General features: G+C 31.3%; 1 protein-coding gene across 3 annotated transcripts; it reads left to right on the top strand.

Moving 5' to 3' along the window:
* The first annotated feature begins 378 nt into the window (after nt 1-378).
* LOC126836591 (microtubule-associated serine/threonine-protein kinase 2) lies at nt 379-25,606 on the top strand. Of its 3 annotated transcripts, none has more exons than XM_050570137.1 (23): nt 379-809; nt 1,674-1,914; nt 13,376-13,446; nt 13,537-13,651; nt 13,730-13,796; nt 14,003-14,108; nt 14,172-14,350; nt 14,415-14,490; nt 14,574-14,798; nt 14,868-15,099; nt 15,174-15,256; nt 15,321-15,551; nt 15,622-15,794; nt 16,048-16,118; nt 16,207-16,312; nt 16,377-16,498; nt 16,568-16,795; nt 16,868-17,053; nt 17,139-17,334; nt 19,126-19,334; nt 19,418-19,608; nt 20,961-21,335; nt 21,938-25,606. In XM_050570137.1, exons 2-23 carry the CDS (start codon nt 1,803-1,805, stop codon nt 22,913-22,915), a joined length of 4,332 nt encoding a protein of 1,443 aa, XP_050426094.1. In that variant the 5' UTR covers nt 379-809; nt 1,674-1,802; the 3' UTR covers nt 22,916-25,606. The 3 variants fall into 3 exon arrangements, with proteins under 3 accessions (XP_050426094.1, XP_050426095.1, XP_050426096.1); XM_050570138.1 differs by having other exon boundaries at nt 380-809; nt 14,418-14,490; XM_050570139.1 differs by lacking the exons at nt 379-809; nt 1,674-1,914 and adding an exon at nt 9,920-10,064.
* Nucleotides 25,607-25,812: the final 206 nt, after the last annotated feature.

Raw genomic sequence — 25,812 nt, 5'->3', positions numbered from 1 at the left:
TTATGAAAAACGCTTATATCTAATAATAGCTGTAGGGTGTTAAGCTGTAAACGACAAGTGATAAGCCACGGCACACGTACAGCTGTTCAATTTTCATTTTGATTTTTTGTTCACTTTGGCGGCCAATAGGTATACAGTATACACTATACAGACAATACTTATATTAACGCCCTCGGGCCGCGGGAGGCCGACGAGAGTCGAGACGGCGGCGGTTGGGGCCGTAACCGTGCGCGGTGCGGTAAGTGGTTATCTCCCCTTCCCCGAACCGTTGTTTGGAGTATTCCATCGCAACGTCTCTCCCCCCTTTTCTCCGTCCGCCACCCATAGCTTGTCAGCTGCTCGGACGCCAGCGCAGGGGCCGCTGCCGTCATTATCTCACGTCCGTGTGGTGTGGGCTCGTTCGCAATCGTGGGCGTCTGTGTGTCAGCGCAGCAGCGTCGTTTGATAATTGATATTGTTATTTGTTATTTTTTATTATTATTATTATTATTATTGTGACTTCGTTTTTTTTTAAACCACTGTCGCGTGTTATACAGCGTAAAAACGTTTGGCCACGGCCTCTGTCGTCGTGCCATCCTCATCGTGCGCCGAGGACGTGTGTGTGAGAACCTGACACCGCATTTGGAGTTTTTCGTCCACGCGACAAGTATTATAATATTTGTCGTCCACGTTTTGTTATAGCGAACATCATGTTAACTAAGAACCAGCTTCCGTCGTGGTCGCCTGTACAAATTTCGACTACTATTGCCACCGTCCCTTGCACGCTGGCCGTCAGTTTTTGACGACCGACTACTCTGTACGACACACAGGTGATTATCGATGAGCGGTACAGCACGCCGTTGCATTACCTAAAAACAAAAGTGATCATTACTTAGGTCTTAGATTATATCTGACAATATCTTATCTGATACTTTTGATTCCTTCATTGGTCTTTAACGAATCTGTCACCTAGCTCGCCTGACCGTCAGAATAATATTAACGTTGCAGATGATATTGATTCCTTAAAATTTATCAAAACTTATGCTCAAAAGTCCTTAATCTATTATTTAAATATTTTGAGGTGGCTAGGAAAAAAAAAAAGAAACTTTTACAGTTAAAATAAATGTATAGATTTATTTATCATAATATACAAATCTATATGAGAACCATACTTTTTTCTCTCATTAATATGATTTGTATTATTTTAATTATTAGGTCCTATCAAATTATATATATTTTAATAAATTCCAAATTACAAGTATTCTGAGAGGATTTATTTGTTTGATATTGAAAATAGTCTCAAAATACTAGAAATATTAATTAAATGTTTAGCTCTTATTTATTTATATTTATACATACATCAAATATGATAAATGTTATCGAGTCCAAAAGTTATTGACTATATTGAAATTATGATTACCTATCATTGTTTATCAAAAAAAAAAAATGAATTTAGTGTATCATGAATTGCATATAAAAACAATTATTTTTGTTATCAATTATACAAGATAATAATATGTATAATAAATTCATACAAAATAAAGTAATTTAATAATATTAAGTATTTGTATGTTATATCTGTTAGAAGTAGTTAGGTATATTATAATAATATGTTCATATTACTAAGTACTCGATTGAATTTCGATATGTCCTAAGGCCTGTGCAAGTAATGGTTGATGTATTGTATTTTTCAGATGGAGTAAATTTTATTAATTTCGACCAAAACATTTAATCATTCACAACAATCATCAGAAATGGCTATTATAGTTTTAACAGATTATACATTTTGTTTAAACGAGTAATAACAAGAAAACATCCTAATAATGGAAAACAGAAGATCTTGGAAAGGTCAGCTGTCTCTCAAAGAGTCTGACCATCGTAGATATTCAGATTCAGAAGAACACAAGAGCAAGAATTCTACATCAAGTAGTTCAGGTAAGGGTAATTTTTTTCTTATAATTAAGATTTTTAGTGTATTTTGTGGATACTTATATTTAAGAATTAAAACTGTATAAAAAGAATATTAAGTAGGTATGTTATAAATAATCATTAATTATACATAAGTACCTGGTACACATATTTGATTTTGATTATTATTGAAAACATATCTAACCTAATAAAATATGTTTATTTTGATTGTTTATTTGCCGTGTATTCAGTAGATTTTATTAATAACAATTGCCAATTAAGGACAATGTTTACACATATATAGATATAATTATTATTACTATATTAGCTCTACTGATTAATCATTCTAATTTATATTGGTTATAACATTATGGTTGCAGAGAGCTTATTTCTTTAACTATTTTATTAATATTTATCCTATTCAAATTAATATCTAAAAATTACATGAATTTGTTATATTTAACAAGTATTAAAAAACGTTTCTTAATCGATAAAAGGTCTTTTATGTAATTTTTTAGTTCCTTTAAACAAAATGATTGAAAGAAAGTTGCTTAGTTTTTTTAGCTTAAAACTTGATTTATAATGTTATGTAAAATATTGAATAAAACGGTGTTCAAATATATTCGGTATTCCCTTAGGTAAAGTAAACACAAAATGTCAGGGCCTTTGTTTTGATGGTCAATATTTGTATGCTACTGTGTGGTTACAAAAAAAAAAAAATTAAGAAAAGCGGTTCTTTTAATGATTACTTTATTTCATAACGGAAAAGGTTATACACCAAACACCTTCTTCATCTAAATACCCCACTGTAACTATGTACTACACTGTGAACTATGTTGTATGAAATAAATATAGATAATACAAAATCAAATATTACCAAAAATGTATAAATAAACTCAAGTATTTAAAGATATAACGGTCCTCTTAGAGTTGTATGAAATCAGAAATTATGAAAATAAAATAAGACTTTATTTATTAGAATTAGTAGGCAAACAATCATAATCCTCTCATTGTTTTGTAAGCTACTTTGTAGCTATCTAATCACAATTGTTATTAGTATTTTATTTCCTTGATTTATTTGTTATAATAAGTTTCATTTATTATTATTTTTTTATTGGTTTGTAGATTTTTAGGTTAACATTATATTATAAAACCTATAGTGTTGTTTCATATTTTAAATCAATACATGATAGAAATATAACAAAGTTAAGTATACAATCCAAGCCTCTGAGATCGCTTTGAATTCTCTATTTTAGTTTATTTAGTATGTTACATATTATTATGTACAAATCAGATAAAGTTGTTGTAAATTAGCTTTACAGTGTTCAATATTTCTCTGTGTAGAAAAGTCACTTTTGACATCAATCGATCAGTTTACTTTCTTGCTTAAATATTATATTTAATCATGAATCAATTGAAAACTGTATATATTTATCTAGTTTGCCTGCCATGGTGTTACTTATCTGGTTTATTATGATTATTAATGTTCAATTAACAAAGTTATTGCTTTGGGGTTTTTTAATATTAAAATATTTAATTGTTACTAAAGGTAATTTAGTCTAATGGGTCTTATCGCTCTTATCGACTCTATTTAGCCTCCATTAATATAAGACTATTTCAATACCATCCTCTGAAACAATACATCCATGTATTATATTTAATAGTGAAAAGTTATTCAATAACTAATGATGGGTTATTATATAAATCAAACGACAGAGATGTATGGCTATCACGACAAGGCCTGCCTATAGATGAAAAAAAAATAGTTAATCATTTTTCAGTTTATCTTTTTAATTGATTTAGGTGTCAATAAAATAATACAACAAATAATATATTATGAAATATAGATAGTAGGTATTTACCTGTACTAATGTATAGGTTTTTGTGTTAAACTATTGTTTTATTATCTGGCTTATTTTAGAATGTAGAATTAGTACACTAATACACTTATACACTAATATAGCATTAGTGTAACAACAGATAAATAAAGTAGGTTATTTTTTTACCAAAAAACATCGTGTTTTATATTTTAATGATTTACATATAATAATTAAGTCAATGTGGCCTTTAAGTGTTCGTTTAGCTGAAAATTGATTAATTTTAAAATGGTGATTGATAGTTGTGTCTAGATCTAGATGACTATTAACCACTGTATAGATTTCTTCATGAAGTCAGTTGTATACTCAGGTGCAAAAGTTTATAAAATTTACCCCTTTACTTAAAAACAAAAAAAAACACTTTAAAATTGTGATATTTTTCAATTGAAAAATCTGACACTTCGATTACTTTTTGAATATAATATACACGTGACCTCCTCGACCCCCCCTGATCCGATCTCCCATGCTGGATTTCTTTTGATCATCGTTATAATATTGATGAGAACCATTAGAAATTACCATTGTTCTAATTTTCGTTATTATCTAAGAATTAGGGCGCGTGAACATCTATATAAGCGTATACTTGTCTTCTAGGGTTTAGATTACATTTTATATTTTTATACTTAGGAAGGTTAGTCGATGGAATTTCAGACTCGACCTGTTGCTCCGTTTCAGGACTCGGGCCAAATGGTCCGGACAAGTGAACACTAAAGTAATTGTGTATTGAGGTTATCCCTTCACGGAGGTATGTTTTGTATTCCGTTAAGTTATGTTTAGCAACATAGTTTAATGCATATGTTGGTATTAGCAGTGAGGTAGGCGGAGAGGAACGACATTGTGACATTTAGCCATAATGATGTGTGGGTTATGCATGTACCAGTGGCGTTTTCTCGGAAGTTCTATAAACTCGCTGACCACGACGCATTATGGCGGTTTATAAATACATTTCTATAGTGTTTTGTTTGTGTGGGTTATTATATAGATGAAAGGTAATCCCATTTTCCAGGCGAAAACCGTGCAGAACTCGCTGTATTGTAGCTGTAAATAGTGCAAATTTTCTAAGCAAAAATCGATAAAGTACTTTGGAAAAAACCTGTAAACCTATCCTGTGGTGTGTTTTACGGGCTTTTAACTCGGAAATATAATTATATGTATAACGCTAAAAGCCTCTACGTAAAAATACGATTTCATTATAGATTACTGTATTTAGGTTAACACATACTGACAAAGCCATAACAACGACGTTTATAACGTAAAACTGATAAGTTTCGACAAAAGGACTTGTCTATTATAATGTATATAAATACTTGCCACATTCGAGAACCGTGCATGCGATAAGTCGTAAAAATATTTACATTTAATTATTATTATTATTGTATTTGATTTTTTAATTCCACAAATGATAGTGGTAAAATCACTTAAAAAAAATACGCTACAACACAAAACTATCAATTGTGATAAAAATATTGATATTTTAAGTCGTATATTTTATGATTTTTTAAGGAGATTAGGTGAATTTGTTCACTTTTGAGCTTACTAAGTATTTTTCGTGTAAATTAATGAGATGGACGAACTTGTTACATGGAAAAATCGGCCCAGTTATTGTCAATGCAGCGATAAAAATAAATACCTGCTTCTTAGCTACGCTAGAGCTATAAATATTATCGATTTTTTTTCTTAAACATTTACTGTAAAAGTATAATAATATAATTGTATTGTAATTTAAAGTTAATAGAGGCGCCTATATTATAATTGCTAAATAACCACCTATATTCAATTTTTTAATGACCGCTAAGGCCATTTGAGGGGAAAACGCTAAAAACAAACACATACTCACTAATAGTTTACATTTATTTTTCTATTTTTATTTAGCAGTCGGCAAGTTTTATAATTAAAATGTTTACCGACACTTCAAAAAAGTAACGTCTACTGTCTACAGAATGTCCATGCCGCACGTTTACTAGAGTTATTGTCTTTTTTTATTATAGTGTTGGTATACTTTTCTAAAACATTGTCTTAAATCTTTGTTTGTAAGTTCATTAGACTTTAATAAAATAAAATAAATAATACCGTTATCTTGATTTATGGGTGGATGATATTATTATTATGTTGAGGTATTTTTTTACGTTTATTACCAGTTATTACTTCGTGTGTTGTCTTCATAGTTTGTTAAAACGCTTCTTAGTGCTGATATTTAATAATTTTCTTTTAAAAAAATCCCGTTCATCATAGTATCCAATATAACGATTATTAAAGTATAATTTTTAAATTATACGAGTATAGTCTGTGTCGTAACATGGCGTCTATTGGCTTGGTATGTACTCTTTATAGCATAGCGTTTCTCTAAACAAACTCCAACTGCATTTCATTGTAATGTTAATGTACAGCCCAATCAATTTAGAATATGATACAGTATAAAATGTATTTGTCCGCGGTATCTCAACCAATATATTAATTGTACATTTTTCAACACTATAATATTAGCTCTTCTCAAATGAATTGTATTATCGCCAGTTTTCGATTTTCAAACGCAACCTTCATATTTTTATTTTTAGCACGCAATTTGACTTTGCAACTTCAGCAACTCTGGTGCTGAAAATTCTGACAGGTCGATATGTAATTTTAATTAGTTATTTCCTGGCCACTTAAAAACATAGTTCAGTGTATTTATCCTATGTGTAGTCACTTTGCTGTACTCAGTCACCAACATAGCTCACTTCGCCTATTTTTTTAACGCTTCAAAAACATTATAACGATTGTGCTACATAATAACGTGCACAAATATTATATTTAAAATGTTGTTTTATCTTCATTTATTAACAAGCACTTGTTTGTCTGCCAAAGGTTAGCATAGGGAATTGTTATTTTATTAATTCAGTCAATTACATTTTGGTCAACAATGCTGTTAGGCATTGTTATATCTTATCCACTTTTCTATTTGAATGTTGCGTCATATAAAAAATGATAATATTATTTATGTATGAGTTTTTTTTGTATAAAAAAATAGGTTCCAAAAGGCCATAAAAACGATGTAGCCGTAATGTCCGAAGTCACGAGGGGAGTTCTTTTATATTATGTGGAACATGCAACACTGGCTCTTAACGTTATAAAAAATGTGGTATAACTTTATTTTTTACTTTTTGTAAAATAATCACATATTATTTTTTGTCTGAGAAACGTTTTTAATTAACTCAAAAAAACCTACACTTATAATCGAAGTGCGATTAAAGTGAAAAGTACAATGGAGTTTGACCGAATAACCTGTGGAGAACGCGTTTGTGTTGTGCAACGTTACAATAATCATCATACTTAATTTTATTACTTATTAGCTTCATAATTATTATTGTATTTGTCTTTTACGCGAGAACGGATGAAGTTTAGTAGAAAATGCCTGCACGTAGATCTCTCTGACGAATCGCATTTGTGTCGATAAGATAAAGATTATTGGAAAACAGTTTACTACAGCACGTTAAACGAAATCGTGGGTTCAGAGGTTACTCCAGCGTAATGCATTTGTGCGAAATGTTATGTATAATATGTTTTTTTGAAGGCCTAAGGTTCTTCGACGAAATTTGATTAGTAAACTCTATTAAACAGTTGTTGTGTGGAGCTATTATATCTTAGATTTAATATACTAATCTAAAAATGAACAAATACCATTGAACGTTTAGGTTGCATTTTTGCTGTTTTTTATTTATACAAACTGGCGTAGAGCAAACGTTTCGGCAAACTGTGAAAATACTTGGTTCGATTATTGGTCGGCACCCAAGTGGATTGAAATAATATTTTCTTAATAATTTGTCACTGCCACTTCCACCTGTGTGGTATTGCCAGTATTACGTTTCGAGTTGACGACAAAAATCTGTTTGAGGTGGGTTATTCAATAAATAAATACTTCAAACGCGGTTAATGCCAAGTTAAACGAAACGAAAATCAATGTCGCCGGCGTAAAACTTTGGCACATACAGTAGATTTTGGCGGACATCCCTCAGCTTGTGGCCATGCACCACCGCGGTATATTGGCATTAGGATGATTTATATCTATATATATTATTATTATTCCTGACTTTTGACTTGCAAAAACTTAGGCGGCGTTTGTGTGTAATAACATTTTTTTATTTTTAAGTTTCGCACGTGTCGCAATGATTCAATGAGACTTGATAGTATCGAATAGCGTCACATTACTCTGCTTGGCAACACATTCGTTTGCGTTTGCCCGGTGACAAAGTATCGTCGTTTCTTGTATCACCGGACGAATTGCTTAAACTAAAATTGTATGTTTTGCCTTTGGCTTTTGTCCGCGCTATGTACTCAGAACGGACTATTTTTATAAAAAAAATTGCTTGTGTGAGATTAACTTGGTCGAATTTTTCCGAATACTTGGGATTTTTGAAAAGAAACTAATCTTAATTTTAAAGAAAAGGAGAAACCATTTGAGTCTAATTGGTTTTGTTCGTCTGGCCAGTTTTGTTGTCGACTAAAAAAACAGCTTGTGGATGTCCCTTAAATCTAAAAACAATAGAACGTCCTTCATAGGAGATGAAGAACGTCAAGAAATGATTAACCTAATGTCACTATCTTTTAACTGATTACTCGTGTAGTCTTAAGTTTTTCGTTTAAAAGCAGAGGGGATGTTTAAGGGGGTACTACCTTCCGAGAGTTACCTTGGGTTACTTAATAATTATTACTCGAAAGTAGTTACAAATAGAGAATTGTATACAAATGTACGAAAAATAGATATTTTGTTTAAGGTAATAATTACGCTGTACAACAAGAGTTTTTGTGATAAAAACCAAAGTACATCGATTACTACTGGGACTTGCAAGACTATCTTAGCAGTACACTTAGCTCTGGAAATGTATATTAATGAGATTTCTCGTGTGTACATGTTTAATCGCTTTCTTAAACGCTATTATATTCAATTATAATTAATGCGTTTAATTAAAATCTTATTTTTTTTTAATGCTATTATAATGTAAATTAGCATTGATTATATCAATATGAGTGTACTCAATGATATTAGTTTTAATGACACTTGTTCTATAAAATGCATTATTATATTTTATTCGTGCAATAATAATTTCATATATGTTTTTGCATTGACTGCCTTAACTGGTTAAGTTTTCACGTAGAGGTAATAAACCAATATTTGAAATAAGTGTCTTAAGTATATCCTAATTTAGCTTAAATTTCCAAGGCAACAATTAAAACAGGTATTTTTTGTACCATTTATAACTTAAAACATATTTAACACTGAACGTTTATAAAGTATTCAACTAATATAAACTATTACTTACTTTATCATACAAGTAAATACAATACCTAACCTGTTGGTTAGGACTTAGGTTTGATTGGTTAATATGAGGTTTAATTTTTTTTTTATGAATTTTACTCTTTTAAAGAAAGAGTCGAGTTAGTATTAGTGCTCTCAAGCCATACCCAAGAAAACTAAGCTAGGTACAACAAACCAGTTCTTGTAAAATGTTTAAATCCTAGCCTTGTAATTTGTTTAAACAAATATATCGTTTTGTTCAGTTATGGGAAAAAGCCTTTGCTTTGTTTTAGGTAAATATTAGTTGGTCTTCATTTATAATATTATAATTAAATAATAATTCAATTGTTACTTTATTTATGAATTCGTCTTTTAAAGGACATTGTGCTTTGGGCCTAAGTACCAAAACCCTTATTATAAGATTTTCGTTTGGCCAAAAAAATAAGTATAAACTTTTTTTATAATGATATTCCCTTTGGGCATGTACCTGGCCCACCTTGACAAACGCTTATGACTACTTAACATTTTTTTTTATCTGACTGGCCGCTTTTGAACAAAATATCATGTGACTAATTCAATGGCACACTCTAAGCGCACACGTCTGTACCGTGAACGGTGTACTATATGCAATACGTATTGTCAAATCAAGTAATATTATTTTTGTTATCTGTGTCTCGCCGGTATAACAAATGGATTCGCTGCATTACTCGTCGCGGGCCGTTCATATTCAACAACTCTTCAAATAAAGTCCCTCGTTATGCCATTGTCAGTCTTGCTTTGACTGGTCGTCCATCTTAATTCATGATAATTTATTATTATAAGCGATTTTATTATAACCTACAAACATTCCAGTAGAGTGACGGTACAATCGTGTGTATATCGTGTACAGTACCACATTGTATGTCCAGTGTTGAAATTGAATTGTTTACTTCTTCTTTTGCTTAGTATAATATTCAACAGGATGTGCTATGTGCGTTTGCCGCAGTGGTCGGCTTACGAAAAGACGGATAAACGCGGTCAAGTCAAAGGTGCGTACCCGTACTTAGTAATATGAAATACTGCTGTGAAGGTCATTTTGTTCAAAATAGTAATAGCTAATAACATTTCAAAAATAATATCGTATCATTCGTGTTAGATTAGATCAGATTGGCGTCTAACGCTTTGTCAGTATCCCTCTCCTCTATTCCATTACCTTCCCTTCCTCTCGCTTTCCCCCTGCTCTTGGCGCGTTAAGCCATGACTTAAAATTCAGCTCCCGTGCCTTATAATACCGGTCGAGTAACAATATTTATTAACACCACCAGGAGCATTCGACCGAGTTGTAAAATTAAAAAAAAAAAAAAAATACATGTATATATATATATATATATATAAGTTTTCGTCTCGTCAATATTAACATTACCGTAGTGACAACAATAGGTTTTTTAATTTTATTTACTTATCTCCCACGCTCTAAACTCGCCTCACGATTTCACCTTAGCGGCGATTTCACACGGCATTTAAAACTGCGCTTGACTAATTTAATTACATTTTATCATTGTATATTTTACTGATCTCGACCCCTACAATACCGCGGCCTTCGGTGTTCTTGGTTAACGACAAGTAAACAATGAATGCCTGTTGAATAAATATGAGTTCTATTACGCTCATCAATTATAATTGATTGATCTCTGTGTTTGTGTGTGCGGATCAAAGACGGACTCGGGCAATAGGGGCGACTGCTCCTATTGTTGTAAAAATATTGTTGAATAATTCTAAGCTCGTGTAATTTAACGAATTATATCTTGTATTCTTATCAAAGTAACGCTAAAATGTGATATGTTATTAATTTGTATAACATACAAGTGGAGGTTATTAAGAACCTTATTAAAACCTTTCCTTCAAAATTTACATATTATAAAATTAGTCGATCTATTATTCCTACCTATTTACATAATAAAGTTCAACAACTGGCACAATCACCAAAAATGATGTGTACAATTATTTCACTTTGATTATATATACATACATTTTTAAGTTATAACAATATTAAATTTTCGGATTGGTCACGATTAATGTGTAATTGTCTCGTGCTTTTAAGAGCTTTTACGAACTCACCCTCGTGTGTGTTGTGGGCGTTTGTACTTTACAGCTTTGTTGCTAGTGCGGTAAAAACGGTATACGCGCATGTCTTGATCAAGAAATTTACCATTTCCACATTTAGGTTATATGAGTTATCGATCTGGAAAACCAGTACCGCCTACACACAACGTAGCTATCGACCATCGGATGTATTGTGTATGATAGTGATAAATGTAATAATGAGAATAAAATAAAAAGTGCATCCATTATTTATTGAATTATTAATGCGTGTCACGAGCACCATTTTACAGTGTTGTCACGTTAAATCTGAGACTACAAAGCTTATTGCGGTGGATATTATTATAATAATAAATAGTATTTTCGTCCAGTGACCTCGTTTCAAGTTTTCAATAGGGACGAGAACAATGTTTTTAACGCGAATAAAATGTATGATAAAACTATAGCAGCCCATTATGCTTCCGGCATAAATAAGGAGATAGGCTCCAAAAACTCCCTGGTTAGGGAACCCGGAGCAACACATTACAAAAATTAATAAAACGATTAAGAGTACTTGAAATAAGTCCAATATTCAAATATTATAATTTAATATAAGGATATGATTAAATTAGAGAAGGTTCAGCAAAATTGAAAATGGGTTATTAATTGTTACTTTATTATAGTGTGGGCTTAACGAAAAACCCTTCTGATCCAAATGCAATTAATAAAGTCATCTTTTTTTTCTATAGGTATTTATTTAGTAGATTCACCTCCGAACGGACTGTTGTTCGTTAATGCTTTTATATCTTTCACGCACGCGAAGAGTAAACATTATAATTAATAATACATAGAATAAATAATAATCGAGAAGATATTATTTAATGTTGCAAATGTTAAGTGCTATGTCACGCGTAAACCACAACCGCGACGGCTCATTCACGTGTGTTAAGTTTGTCCCCTTAAATTCGATAACGATTAGTTAGTGTATTATTTCGACTTGTAACCAAGTGTGCCGCTTTCTCTAATTTGTTGGTTAATTTATGCAAAAATAAAAATTAAATTATACTGTATTACATTTTGTTATTGAATGAATCCGGTAAGAAAACGGCAAGGTCGACCAGATTTTTTTTGTCAACTGTAGATCGTTAGATAACCATTCGTTGAATAATAATAATAACGATAATAACGAGTATTAGTATTATAGGGTACCTATTATTATTATTATTTTAGAAAGTAGTAGTTTTCACCTGCTAGTGGATAGTTAGTTATAGTCTTGTTTTAGAGAAAAGCGTCAAAACTATTCGCCCAACAACCTAAACCGGCACAAAATACCGGTGACCTAACTCAACCTATTATATGTTATTATTTTTACTTAGGCCACATTTCTTCTTCGCTTAATCACACTTCTAGTAGCGCCCTGAGTGTAATACACAATTTTATACAATAATAATTAGGCGCTACACCTAATGCACAGCACCTCTATATTGTAAGTGTAATACTCGCATACACGCATTATGGTCAGATAAAAAACGATTTCTCTTTTTTATTTTAATTTTTGTTTTGGTTAATATTTTTTTATTTTTGGCGATTTATAGTGGTAAAAAAAAAGACAAAAATTTTATTAGGTACAGTTTTAATAGTAAAGGATCTTGGAGTGCTCGCAGACTCATCGAAAAAGATAACATCGAACGACGGAGCTCTCTTGCAATATACTCGACGAGTTGCACATGACAAGTGTGTGTATGCGTGAGCTAATTATAGTTTATCTTTATTTATTTAAAGAATTAAACAGCTATTTCTAGTACGCTTCTATCGATAGCGAACGAATTAATCTGAATTGCAATAAATAATAATTAATGAAAAAAAAAATATATATATGAGTATCGCTACGCCAATGAAAATGTATCCAATATGTGTGCTGCTTGTGTCTATAGAACGACTGTATAAGTGTGTGTCTTTTGATTAGTTAACACGACCCTCCTAGTATTAATCACGAATTGCTCTTAATAATTATTCTTAAGCACGACTCGTTTGAATAATTTTGTCTCGTGTGAACCTGCACGTTACCAAATAATAATTTATTATTATTTAAATACTGTCGTTAGCCGTAAGGGCTTAACCAGAGTGCATTGTGTACTGTGCTCTAGTCAAGCACAAATGTACACTTATACCGAACGTTTGATTTAAAAATAAAATATTTTTCATTTTTAATTAAGAATATAAAAAGGGTTTTTTTCTTATTTAAAATAATTAACAATGCTGAATTTGTTTTTGTTTCCAGAACTGTCTAATTTGGTGTTGATGCGCAACCGTACTTTAGGGCAGTCCGCTCCTTCGTTATCGACTAGTTTGGTAAGCTATATATATTTTGTTTGTTGACCGTGTCAGCGCAACGCCGAAGGGTCGAATGTGATTAATTTATGATGTTTTGGTGTATTTTAGAGAGAGCTACACGTTGCGGTAGGGTGTGGAAGGCGTTCAAACAAAAATAGTCACCGTAAAAGCTTTATATCAAACACATCACCCATTTTGCCTAGATGTCATTCCCCCATGTCAAGTATTTATAAACGTAAAAATCACTGATGACGTTTGATTATTAATTACATTGTCGTTTTTCTTTTGTTACAATCAACAGGCAGTCCGCTGGAAAGTCCAAAAGTAACTCATTCGCATCCCCATTTTCCATTTGTTTCAATTAAAAGGTATTGACGATTTATTAAAAAAAATGTTTTGTTTTTAATTGATTTTTGCACAGCAGTTGTAAAAAACTACTAACTATTCGAGTAGTGGGATATTTAGTTTATTTCTTTCTCTTTTTGAGGTAGTCAGGGGGCGGGGGACTTTAATCAACTATAATAAGTAGTAAATAACAATACGAAACGAAACTGTACGCACGTGTACTTTTTAGGCCGTACAATTTACTAACAACAGATTGCCGCGATGGAAGAAGATGGTCCGTTGCATCACTGCCGTCGTCCGGTTATGGAACCACATCTGGAAGCTCTAATGTTTCAGTAAGCGTAAAAGCGACCCAAAGTTGTGGAACGATTTTCAGTACAGATAATATTGATTTGCAGTCCCAGTGTTCCAGCCAAGAACGTTTGCATCAGCTTCCCAACATGCCGACCTCGGACGAGTTGAACATGTTTTCTAAACATTTTTCGTCCAATGACAGCACTCACAGTCACAGTGCAGAGGAAGATAATATAATATACAGAAAATCCCGTTTCAACCGACCGCGTTCGAGGAGCTTAAGGTTAAATATTGATTCGTGTTTGAATCGAAGTACCATTTCTAATACATTGTCGTCTTTGTTGCAGCAGTCCTAGCAGGTCTCCAATTGTGGATAACGATATTATCATGATGAACGTCCTTTACAAAGACAGATTTCCTAAAGTAACTATTTTTCTTGACATTTCTGGTTTAAAAAGATTTCTTATTGATACTTAAATTTTAATCGTTTTTTATAATCCGTGCAGGCTACAAAACAGATGGAGGAACGTTTGAAAATGTTTATCCAAGAATACGAAAAACTTAGTTTGGAATACTTGGACATATCAGGCGATGCTATACCTATTGTTCGGTTTGTTAACCGTCAAGTTTTAGAATTAGCTAGAGATTGTTTGAAAAAATCTGAAGAAAAATTGATAACGCGAGGTTATTTTTATGAAATGTCTGAAAATTTGGAATTATTGTTAGCTGAGGTATTTATTAGTTATATGGGTATGTGCTCTCTTGAGCAACTTATTAATTTATTTTATCCATTGAAACAGGCAAAAGAGAAATCGGAAGAAGCAGCAGGGTTGTTAACGGCAACAATGAAAAAATTACTACTTATTATATCTAGGCCTGCTAGGTTACTGGAATGTTTGGAATTTGATCCTGAAGAGTTTTATCAGTTATTAGAACAAGCCGAAGGCCAAGCGAAAATTTGCCAGGGTATCAAAGATGAAATACCTCAGTATATAATTGGGAAATTGGGTTTAACTCGTAACTCGGTCGATGGTAAGTCATAGTTGTGTTTGCCATTAGTTTTTCGTAATACGCAATTTTAATGATAAATTAATTTATTGTTATAGATATTGATGTAAATTTCCAAAAATTAGAAGAGTGTTCATTGAAAAAAACTCAACAATCCACTAAGAAAGATGCATTTTCTTCTGTAAGAATTAATTTAGGTTTATTGGTAAAAGGAAAATATAATATTTTTTTATTATCTGTTTTAGCCTCCTTCTGAAGTGGATTTTGATGTAATTAAATTGATCTCAAATGGCGCTTACGGCGCTGTCTATCTTGTAAGACACAAACAAACTCGTCAGAGGTTTGCAATGAAAAAGATAATAAAAAATAACCTAATGTTACGTAATCAAATTGAACAAGTATTTGCCGAACGTGATATAATGAGCTTTACCGACAATCCATTTGTAGTTACTATGTATTGTAGTTTTGAAACTAGGGTGAGCATTAATACCGAATGTGGAATAAGCAATTTTATGTGTTGTTACTAACTTAACTATGTCTTAACAGAAACATCTATGTCTTGTAATGGAATATGTGGAAGGAGGAGATTGTGCTTCTCTTTTAAAAAACATCGGACCATTACCTTCAGATATGGCTAAATTTTATTTTGCCGAAACTGTACTTGCCGTTGAATATCTTCATAACTATGGAATTGTACACCGAGATCTTAAACCTGACAAGTACGTTGATATTTTTCTTTGAACCTCCTAGTAGTCTCACCACTTTTACTGAACATTGTTACACTGTATTTAAATTCGTGAGATCAGTCTGGTGTAACTTTCGCTATTCTCTGAAAGATAGAATATCAACTTAATAGGAGAAAAAAAAATTTCCCAAGCTAATTTGAAAGCGGTGTAAATACTGATAGGAGGTTAAATTAATTTATTAAATTGTGTATTTATTGATTTTTTTTTTTTATATTCATATGTATAGTCTTCTTATAACGGCTTTGGGCCATATTAAACTGACAGATTTTGGTTTAAGCAAAATGGGTCTAATGTCATGTGAGTATTAATTTTAATTGAGAATTAAATACTCTTTTTTATTAAATAGATACATAATTTCTATTAATTAATTTGATTTTGTTTTCAGTGGCAACTAATTTGTACGAAGTACACGTAGACCGTGATACTCGACAGTTTTCTGATAAACAGGTTTTTGGAACACCTGAGTATATAGCGCCAGAAGTAATTTTAAGGTATGATGTTTTATTGAAATAACAAGTTGAAATGTTATTTTTAACAATTTGTATTGTTTTTTAGACAAGGTTATGGGAAGCCTGTTGATTGGTGGTCAATGGGAATTATTTTATATGAATTCTTAGTTGGTTGTGTTCCATTTTTTGGTGAAACACCCGAAGAACTGTTCGCACATACTGTAAATGGTGAGAACACTTATTTTGTACATAAACGTTTAACTTGAGTATTAATTTGGAGCTTGTTGCCATTGACAGATGATATTGAATGGCCTGACGAAAACGAATGGCCTATTCAACCAGAAGCAAAAAATATTATATCAGCATTATTACAGCAAAATCCTAGGGATCGACTGGGTACTGGCGGTTCGCATGAAGTAAAAGATCACCCATATTTTTATGGGGTCGACTGGAACTCTTTGTTAAGACAAAAAGCTGAGTTTATGCCACAATTGGGCGACGAAGAGGACACAAGTTACTTTGATTGTAAGTTTTTTATTGTACAACAATAACGGTATTGAATTACGTTTGGCTCACATATTTGGCATACAATTACAGCTCGAACCGATCGTTACAACCACGAAGTCGATGAAGATACTGATGACGATTCGTTAATCTTGGGCACTTTTTCCTCTTGTTCACCTCAGTTCAAAAAAGTTACTAGTAAATTGTCCATGAACAATGATTATCAATCACTGTCGCCTTCAATCAATTACAAAGACGATTCCATGTCGACTAGTACTGGTAACTAAGTTTAAATTCAGTTGTGATAATATATTAACTGTTTGCTATTTTAAAATCTAATCGGCTGTGTTTTTATTATATAAAGGTGTATGTGACACATCGGCTTCAGAAGGAGAAACAGTAGACGAAAGTCTTAAATCGCCTGTCGCCAAAAAAACAACACTGGACTTATCCCACAGTGATGGTAATGATGGTATACCCCAAATAAATCGCAGGCGACGTTTATACAGCAAAGAATGTATACCAAAATTCTCTATTTCAGTTGAAGATGACAGATCTCCGTAAGCCATTAATATTACACTAGCCTTCTTTTTTTATTATTATTTATTTACTTCTTCCTTTCTTGTGTTATATAATTTATTATTGCTTTATCCGTACTTAGTTTTTATCGCTTTGAATGTTTTGACAAAGAATATACTTCAATGTTAAAATGTTTTTCGAAACTATACCAAAGATTTATTATTGTTTCATGCATGCAGTATTTATTAAAGTTAAAATGTTTGGAAGTGTCATAATAATTTTATAACGGCACTTTTTAAGTACCTATAATTCCTTCCATAGACATTGGATATTATATAATACCAAAAATTGATTGGTTCAGGTTTGATAATCAAATTTTTTGTACCAAAGTTAATTTGTGCGTTGATCGCCTATTATAATTTTTTGATATTGTAACTTTGAGCACAACTACACATGGATAATAATAAATAGTTCACTTTTCAATTGCACAATAAAATAATTTCTTTCTATTTTTTTGATTTTCTGTAAAAAATTTTAAATTGTATTTTACACATTGATGTGTGCTTCATATGAGTAAGTAGTTAAACACTTATTAGTATGTACTTTTCTAGCTTCTATTTTAACCCTTTCATTTCTGAGAATTAAAAAAAAAAAAAAAATCAACAATTACGTATCAGACTGATATTGATTATCTATATAGCTGTGTCGATTTTTTTATCATCAATCTATACTAGAACTTGTGTTTAAAGACATTTTTGGTAATGATAGTACGTTAATATATTATTCGATTTTTTAAAGTTAAATCCTCGTACGAGGATATCAGTAACGAAAGGGTTAAAGCAGTTTTCGCTTTGATCTAACACAAGAGCTTAAATTTAGCATAATTATAATTTTTATTTCAAACTTATTTTATGTTTGCACTTGCAATACCATTGCGAAACAGATTTTATTATACCTAGTGTATTACACAGGTATATAAATACATAGATAAAATACAATAATACAGTAAACAGTGTTAACTTATACTTTCAGATATTTCATTTCCATTTTTCTTGTTAAAATAAAAGTGTACATTCATTAAAATCTAAAAACAAAATTCATAAAAAGTGTACTATTGTAACATACAATAAGTTAGTTTTAGGTCAGAATAGATAATTTTTTTATAGTATCGTTTTATTATAATTGGTTAAAGCACGCACAGCAATAGAGTACTATTATCATAACCCTGGCGGCACTGGTTCTGATTATGCTGTGTTTAAACCACACAGTCTGGATTTATTTTAAACGTTCAGAAACTGTTTAGTTTCATAGAAATGTTGACTACTATAACATTTAGTTTTTAAACTATTTATCAGTATATAAATTCAAATGATATATTTAGTTACAATTTTTTTCTCAAACAGTAATTTATCTTCTTACATAAAAATTGATATCTTATAGTTTGTATTAATTTTATTATACTTCACTCTCTCAACATTTGACATGATGTGTTAATTTATTTGGTCTTAACTAATTGAACGAGTTAACAACACTTTTTAACTTAATCTTTTTGTGTAATTTGTTAATCTCGCTAAATTGTTGTTTTTTATAAATGGAATACTCGATCAATTTTCTTGAATCTAATAAATAGGAACACTCTTAGAGGGTAAACAGCAAATTGAAAATTTTATCGTCGTAATATAGCAAACTAATAGTTAAATGGTTTTATAGCAAGTTATAATAGTTAAAATTTTGTCTCTGCTATGATTAACATAAATGTAATTTACTATAAATAGAGATAATTGTTTTGCAAATTCTCCTTTTTTTTAATCCATTAAATATTGATTGTTTAGTCAATTAAGAAGTTTATCGGAAAACGAATCTGACGAACCGCCTAAAGAGAAGAAAGAAGAGTTTCTAAGTTTACCTGTGACTGCAAATTTGTGTCAGACATTACCACCATCACAGGGTACGTCAAAAAGTTCTTCTGGAAGTGGTCAACGGACGAGATCGGTGATAAAAAGTTTCTCAGCCACAGGGTTATCGTTGATGATTCCTCCAGGTACGATATTGTTGATAAGTATTTCTACCTAGAAAAAAATTCAATATTTATGACTTAAAATATAACCAATACTTTTCTTACAGATTGTGGGATTGGTATATCACAAGGGTCATCGAGCGCTTTGAATTCGCCATGTCGAGAAGTGCCACTAATCACCAGTTTGAAACCACCGATCATTCTGCGTAGAGGACCTTCCGGTTTTGGCTTTACGGTTAATACTATTCGAGTTTACTTTGGTGATAGTGATTTCTACACCATGCACCACTTAGTATCAGTAAGTAAATATGTGCTACGTGCTAATTATCGTACATTGTGACGTGTTTTTATTGTAAAGTGGTTGGCAAATATTGTATTTAGAAACGTTTAGAAAAAATATTATTTCAAGATACTTTTTTGTTTACAATCTGTTGTATCAAACTCAAGTGATGTTTACCAAAGTATGATTTACGTCATAACATACTACTTCACCAAGTTATAGTAAAAATAACGTTGTGTAGTTGGTGTATATTGGTTATCAAGTTGTTGAAACTAACACGCATTAAAATAATTTATTAAAAAGTGTAGATCTAATATATTATTATAAGATTGAACACTTGTTATAGTAAAATATATTTATTATAAAAAGACACTATTGTGAAAATATCGCAATACTTATTACTTATACTAAAATGGTAAAAGTTTTGTAAGTATTATTAAAGTAAATATGGTTTATTAAAATACATTTTTTGTCTACATAAATATAAAATATGTAATTTATTTATTGTTAATCTGGGGCAAGATTAATTTAACAACATACTGAAACGTTTCTCTGTAAAAATGAGTTTATTATATTATAAGGCTATTTACGCTATTTACAACTTATTTATAAGATAATTTACAAACCTGTAAAAATGAGAAACAACATTCAATGTTTATTGATCACAATATTGTCTCTCATAGATTACAAATTAATTTTAACAAATTATTTTAACTTTTAATATTGCTCTAAGCTTGATAGTTACTTTATAACCAGCTTAGTCACCTTCTCCTATCACATGTTGTTTCATCAGTACTCTACCTATCAACTAACGCGGTAGAATTCAAATACTTAAGAAGTATACTTCTTATAAATATATATAATTACTTAGCTAAGGAATTAAAAACATATGTTCGCATTTGACAAACTAAGTCCATATTTCTTATACAAATAAGGGATAAAAGTAAACATTTTCTAAATATTGAAAAAAATACCAAACTATGTATTTACGCGTACAAGTAAATGAAAAAATTATTTTGAAAATATTCATATTTTTCGAGAAAATTAGTGTTTATATCAGATGGATCACCTCGTATACATATATATAATGTAATATACTGTATATATTATACAGTATATAATGTAATATACTGTATATATTATACAGTATAACATGATATTTACATTACGTCAAAACCCATATTAATATTGAGTATATATTTTACTTAAATAATTTACGGCGTGACCAGATTGATTATATGACTATGTTTCTTATCTTATTCTTCCTTAAATTTAAAATAATCTTTTTTAAACCCAAATTAAAACTTAATTTGGTAATTTTGTTGGTTTTTTTTTGTTATTTAAATAATAATAATTTCTATTTTTATTAGGCGGTAGACAGCGGAAGTCCTGCCTTCGAGTCGGGTTTAAGTCCTGGCGATTTAATTACCCACGTCAACGGAGAACCTGTTCAAGGAATGAACCACACTCAAGTGTTGCAGTTGCTCTTGTCTGGCGGCGATAAAGCTACATTGCGTTCCACTCCTCTTGAATTTACTTCGATAAAAACCGGCGGACGAAGGCGTGAACCTGGCAAAAGCAAATTAGCCTCAAACTCCAGACACCGCGCGTTGGGTTTTGTTCATTCCCATAGACATAAACGCTCTCAGAGGAAAGATATACCGGCAGGCGAAAGCAGACGAAGACATCACAAAAATTCGTTGTTCAGAAAGATCAGCACAAAATGCACTCCGGACTATCAGCAGGTACTATACAAGACCATTTTGGAAGGGAATGTTGCTGGTGTGGATCATACTCGCGTAGTGAAACTTTTCATAACATAAAATTGACTACAGATTTTTGAGAACATTTTATATGTTATAGCCCTATTCTAGATCTACTATCGGACTATTCTTCAGACCTTAATCCCTAAAACATCACCTAAAAAAGCGAAATAAAGAAAAAAGTTTCACCCCTACTAGGGGAAAGGGGTTATGTTATTTGTTTGGTTTGTTAACATTTATCGGTACTTAGCACTATCTAAAGAATAATCCATCTAAATTTGGAACTAATTCGACTATTTTTAAAGAAGTTTTAGCGTGCTGTAATTTTAAGTTTAAAAATATGTAAAATATTTGGGTTTTTTCCTAATGTTTTTTATTTACCTAAAAATGTATTCTATTAGATGGGTTATTTAAATCCAAAAAAATTCAATTGGGTCTAGTTTTTTTTTTTTAAGCCCAAGTTGTCGGCTGAATTGTTTGTTAAATTTTTCCTGAATTAACTGAAACTCCTCTAGAGTTATTTTAGTTCTTTTTGCCATTTAGTTGCATACATGTAAATAATTTGTATGGTTTTTTCTCTTTAGTTGACAATTCTGGCAAATAGAGCGCCTGCCGTTCAAGCTGAGGCAGCCAATGCACTGCCCACCGCGGTTGAATACTCTTCGACCAGTTCGTCTAGCTCGTCTTCAAACTCTCCGATCGTCACGCCGAATTCGCCCACGCCCTATCAACGGCCGTCAACTCTGCACGGTCTCAAGCACAAGCTGCACTCGGCCACAAAGAACATGCACTCCCCCAACCGGCGCAAATCTGTCGGGCACATACCACTGTCGCCGCTGGCCAGAACACCATCACCATCACCTCTGCCGCAGTCGCCAACCAGATCGCCTAGCCCGCTTACGTTTTCGTCAGGCCACCAACCAGGCAGCTCCAACACTACACAGTCGTACAGCCCGTCTTCGCTGTTAGCCACACCCACGTCCGGAAAGAAAAGCTTCGGCCGACCTAAGAGTTCTGAACCCGGTTCACCGTTGTTGCGCCGTGCCTTGTCCCCAGACCGCCTGCATCCGCGCATGGCCGAGAACAAGTCCACATCGATATCGCCGCTGTGCGATCCAGCCCTGAAGGTGACCTTGCACGCTCCAAGAGTGACGGTCACGTCCAAGTCACCGCCAGTGAACAGCAGAACGTTGTCGGTGGACTCGCAGTCCGTTGTCAAGACTATAAAGCAAGGCGTTAAAAACGAACGGCAGGATGTAGTCGATGGCCATCTTGACACTGACATTGTCGTAGCCAACGTTAAGTGTTCGCCGGAAGAAGTGAAATATGCGACGTCCGACAATCACAGTTTGCCGAGGATAGCCGAAGAGAAGGACTCTCCGGTGGCGGTCAAAGAGGACGCAGTGGTGCCACCTGCTACCGTCGATATCGTAAAAATCAAATCCACTAAGTCGTCCAAAGGATATTTTTTTAACAGAAAATACAAACAAAAAGATACAAAATCTAATCACGGTAATGGCAATGATGAGCCAAAAAGCAATAACGATACACACCACGCCTGAAACACTATCTTATTGCTCGCCCTTTTCTTTTGCTCCAATTATTATTATTACTATTTTTATTTTAAATTATGAACCTTTAACAGGCATAGTTATAAACTTATAAGCTTTAGTTCAACATTATTATTTTCAATCTAGTCGGTATCCATAAATATTTATCTTTCCAACACTTCTTGATGTTTTTCAATGTTCCATTGAGGAAGTTTAGTAGGCGCATATATATGTGTACATATATATTTACGTATAATTTATTACGTTGTTTCCATTTACATAATAATTTCAAACTACCGGTTTTTTTTGGTTTTGTTCATTGTGTACCATTGTGTAATTTATGTACTCTATGTTTAGCTTGTTTAGCACATGCGTAACTTATTGGCAGGTAGTCATTTAAATATCGAACAACAATCTAAAGTACCTATTAAATAAATAATAATTCTCTCGATTGTTAAAATACCCCAAAAAAACATTGAAGTATCTCAGATACAAAAGCAATTTTGTTTTGAGGCAAGTCATGAATAATGTATGTATACATTCTATATAAAAAAAAATACATTGTATTTTTTTAAGAAAATTAATGATGAAATATTAATATATTAATAATGTTAGATCTCAAATGATTATTATAATTCTTCTCGCACATATTTAAAGTAAAAGTAAATGACCTAAGTCATGGCATTCGACCACCTTAATTTGTAACTTTATCTCTTTTGTTATGTGTACAGTTAACAGCAACTGCTCGATGAATTTACGTTGTGTAAGAATTAGACTAAAGAATTATCTGTTTGCAATAAGATTATAACACACTCACCCCCACACACACACATTATTGTTTAGGAACAATAATATTTGTATTTTAGTCGTTTATCTGTATGTTATTTTTTTACACTATTCTTTAACCTTTTTTTGTTTATCTCTTGTTACTTTGTAAACGATTTTTTAAATATCTTTTTTGAAATTTCGCGTGCAAAAGAAAAAAATGACGATAGTTATTACTTTATTTTTTTTAAATCTAATAAAGCGTTATGTTTATTTGTGATATTTTGTGATAGTTTTAATGTACGAAAAAGCATGCACAATTTTTTTCGTTTTGACTTTTTTTTGTATTTATTAGCACTCATAACATCATCAAACAAATTTTTTTTTTTTTTCTAATTAACAAATAATTTCTAATGTTTAGCCGTCATTTGTATTTTTTTCTCTATCATTGATTATTATATTATATTATTAAGTTTTTTTTTAATTGAATTTTCGTTAAACTAATTGTATTGACAAAAGCCTAAGTGGCATTAGTTATAAGTCTATATTTTTTTTAAATTTTATTATTATTATGGCCATTATTGTTTGTGTAATAATAACCTTTTTTCTATTTATTTGTATTTAAAACAATATTGTTGGATTATTAACAAGTTGATAGTACAACAAAAATACTTGTTTTACTCATTTTGAATATTTTCATCTTTAAGCAATAGGCGGTAAGACTTGTATACGTAGCTGAGCAATTTAAAATGATAAACTGTTTTATTTTTTTCTTTATTTAAAACTATAAGTCTTGAAAACTTTCCTATACTACTTTTGTATAAAAAAAAAATTTAGTTTAATCTCTATACCAAATGCTGTGCCAATTTTTACTAGTTTCAGCCTTAATTGTATTTCATGTAAAATATTTTTTTTTTTTTTATAAATCAATGTAGTTTCAAAATGTGTTTACTAGCACTGTCAAGCTCTGAGCCACCCTTACATTTTTTTCTTTTGGCCATTCCCACAACTGCAATAGGCACTAGTTCGATAAAATTATTTGTTATGTGAAAAAAACATTTCATATTCTTCATTTTCCAAAGTTATTTTGTTAATATTCAAGAGTAATAAGTTTTGTCATTATTTATTTTTAATTTAAGCTACTGTTTATGCACAATATTATCCAATCATGTTCACGGTTCAATATATATCATAACATAACTTATTTTTTTAGTGTATTACAATTTACACTTTTATCTTTTAAAGCTTGTTAAAAGATCTTACCATGCATTTTTTTTTTTTGATAATCAAAATATGGTCAATACCGTTTTACTCGTTTTTAATGGCTTTATTATCTTTACTCTATTAATTTGTTCGTAAAATAATTCAGCATTTTGTCCGTATTTAAAACAAAAATTGTAGCAATATGTTCAAAATTCAAATCACATTTTTATAAAAACAATTTTTTTTTACTTGGTAATAAAAATTGGCATGTAAATGTTTGCCACCTTGACACAAAGCCTTTGGCGCGTATTATAAGAAAAAAAATTGTCTTTTCTTATTGATTGGAATTTCACTCAGAAATGTTATTATGTTAAAAAAATATATTATGTAATGTATGTTATTATTATGTATTATAAAATTTAAAAAACGGAGTTGCAACTTGGCTTGCGTTATATTAGCGATTAGAATTTGTTTTCTGCTCATAACAAAAAATTAATAATACTATAAAATGGGTATTTTTTATTGTTTTTCTTCTTTTTTTTAACTAAATTACATTAAATTATTAACTTTTTTTTAGCGATAAATGTTTTTTTTTGTCCTTTTTTCTTTTATTATTATTATTGTAATCATTTTTTGTATTAATTACTATCATTAGACGTGTAAGTGTTTATTATGTGTTAAAAATATTTTTGAATGTACAAAATAGTTGGTAGGCAATATAATATTATCAAATCATTTTTTTTTTTTTTTTTACCCGATAGCGTTTTGATTTTTATCATTTTACTCTGACGTAAGTACACGAATAGTTATGTTTTCATTTGATAACAGTGAGTACAGGAGTACAAATTTATGAACACGTTTGTACTTGTATTGGACTATTAAACAGTAATGAACTATTAAAGCGATGGATCTACATGGTCCGCTAAGCTGTTAAGAAGAAT

The sequence above is a fragment of the Adelges cooleyi genome, unplaced genomic scaffold (genome assembly GCF_023614345.1).
Source record: "Adelges cooleyi isolate 19-005CV unplaced genomic scaffold, UGA_ACOO_1.1 ACOO_flye_CR_arks_rails_tigmint_CR_PRNA_247, whole genome shotgun sequence".
In the NCBI taxonomy this organism is placed as follows: Eukaryota; Metazoa; Arthropoda; class Insecta; order Hemiptera; family Adelgidae; genus Adelges; species Adelges cooleyi.
This window is presented reverse-complemented; position numbering and strand designations above follow the sequence as displayed.

What these genes read in the sequence shown, in the direction of transcription:
- LOC126836591 (XM_050570137.1), top strand. Translation starts at nt 1,803, where the DNA reads ATGGAAAACAGAAGATCTTGGAAAGGTCAGCTGTCTCTCAAAGAGTCT. An exon ending in CTGGAAGCTCTAATGTTTCA is followed by an intron (nt 14,109 to 14,171) that starts GTAAGCGTAAAA and finishes ATTGATTTGCAG; the next exon opens with TCCCAGTGTTCCAGCCAAGA. An exon ending in TGGAATTATTGTTAGCTGAG is followed by an intron (nt 14,799 to 14,867) that starts GTATTTATTAGT and finishes CCATTGAAACAG; the next exon opens with GCAAAAGAGAAATCGGAAGA.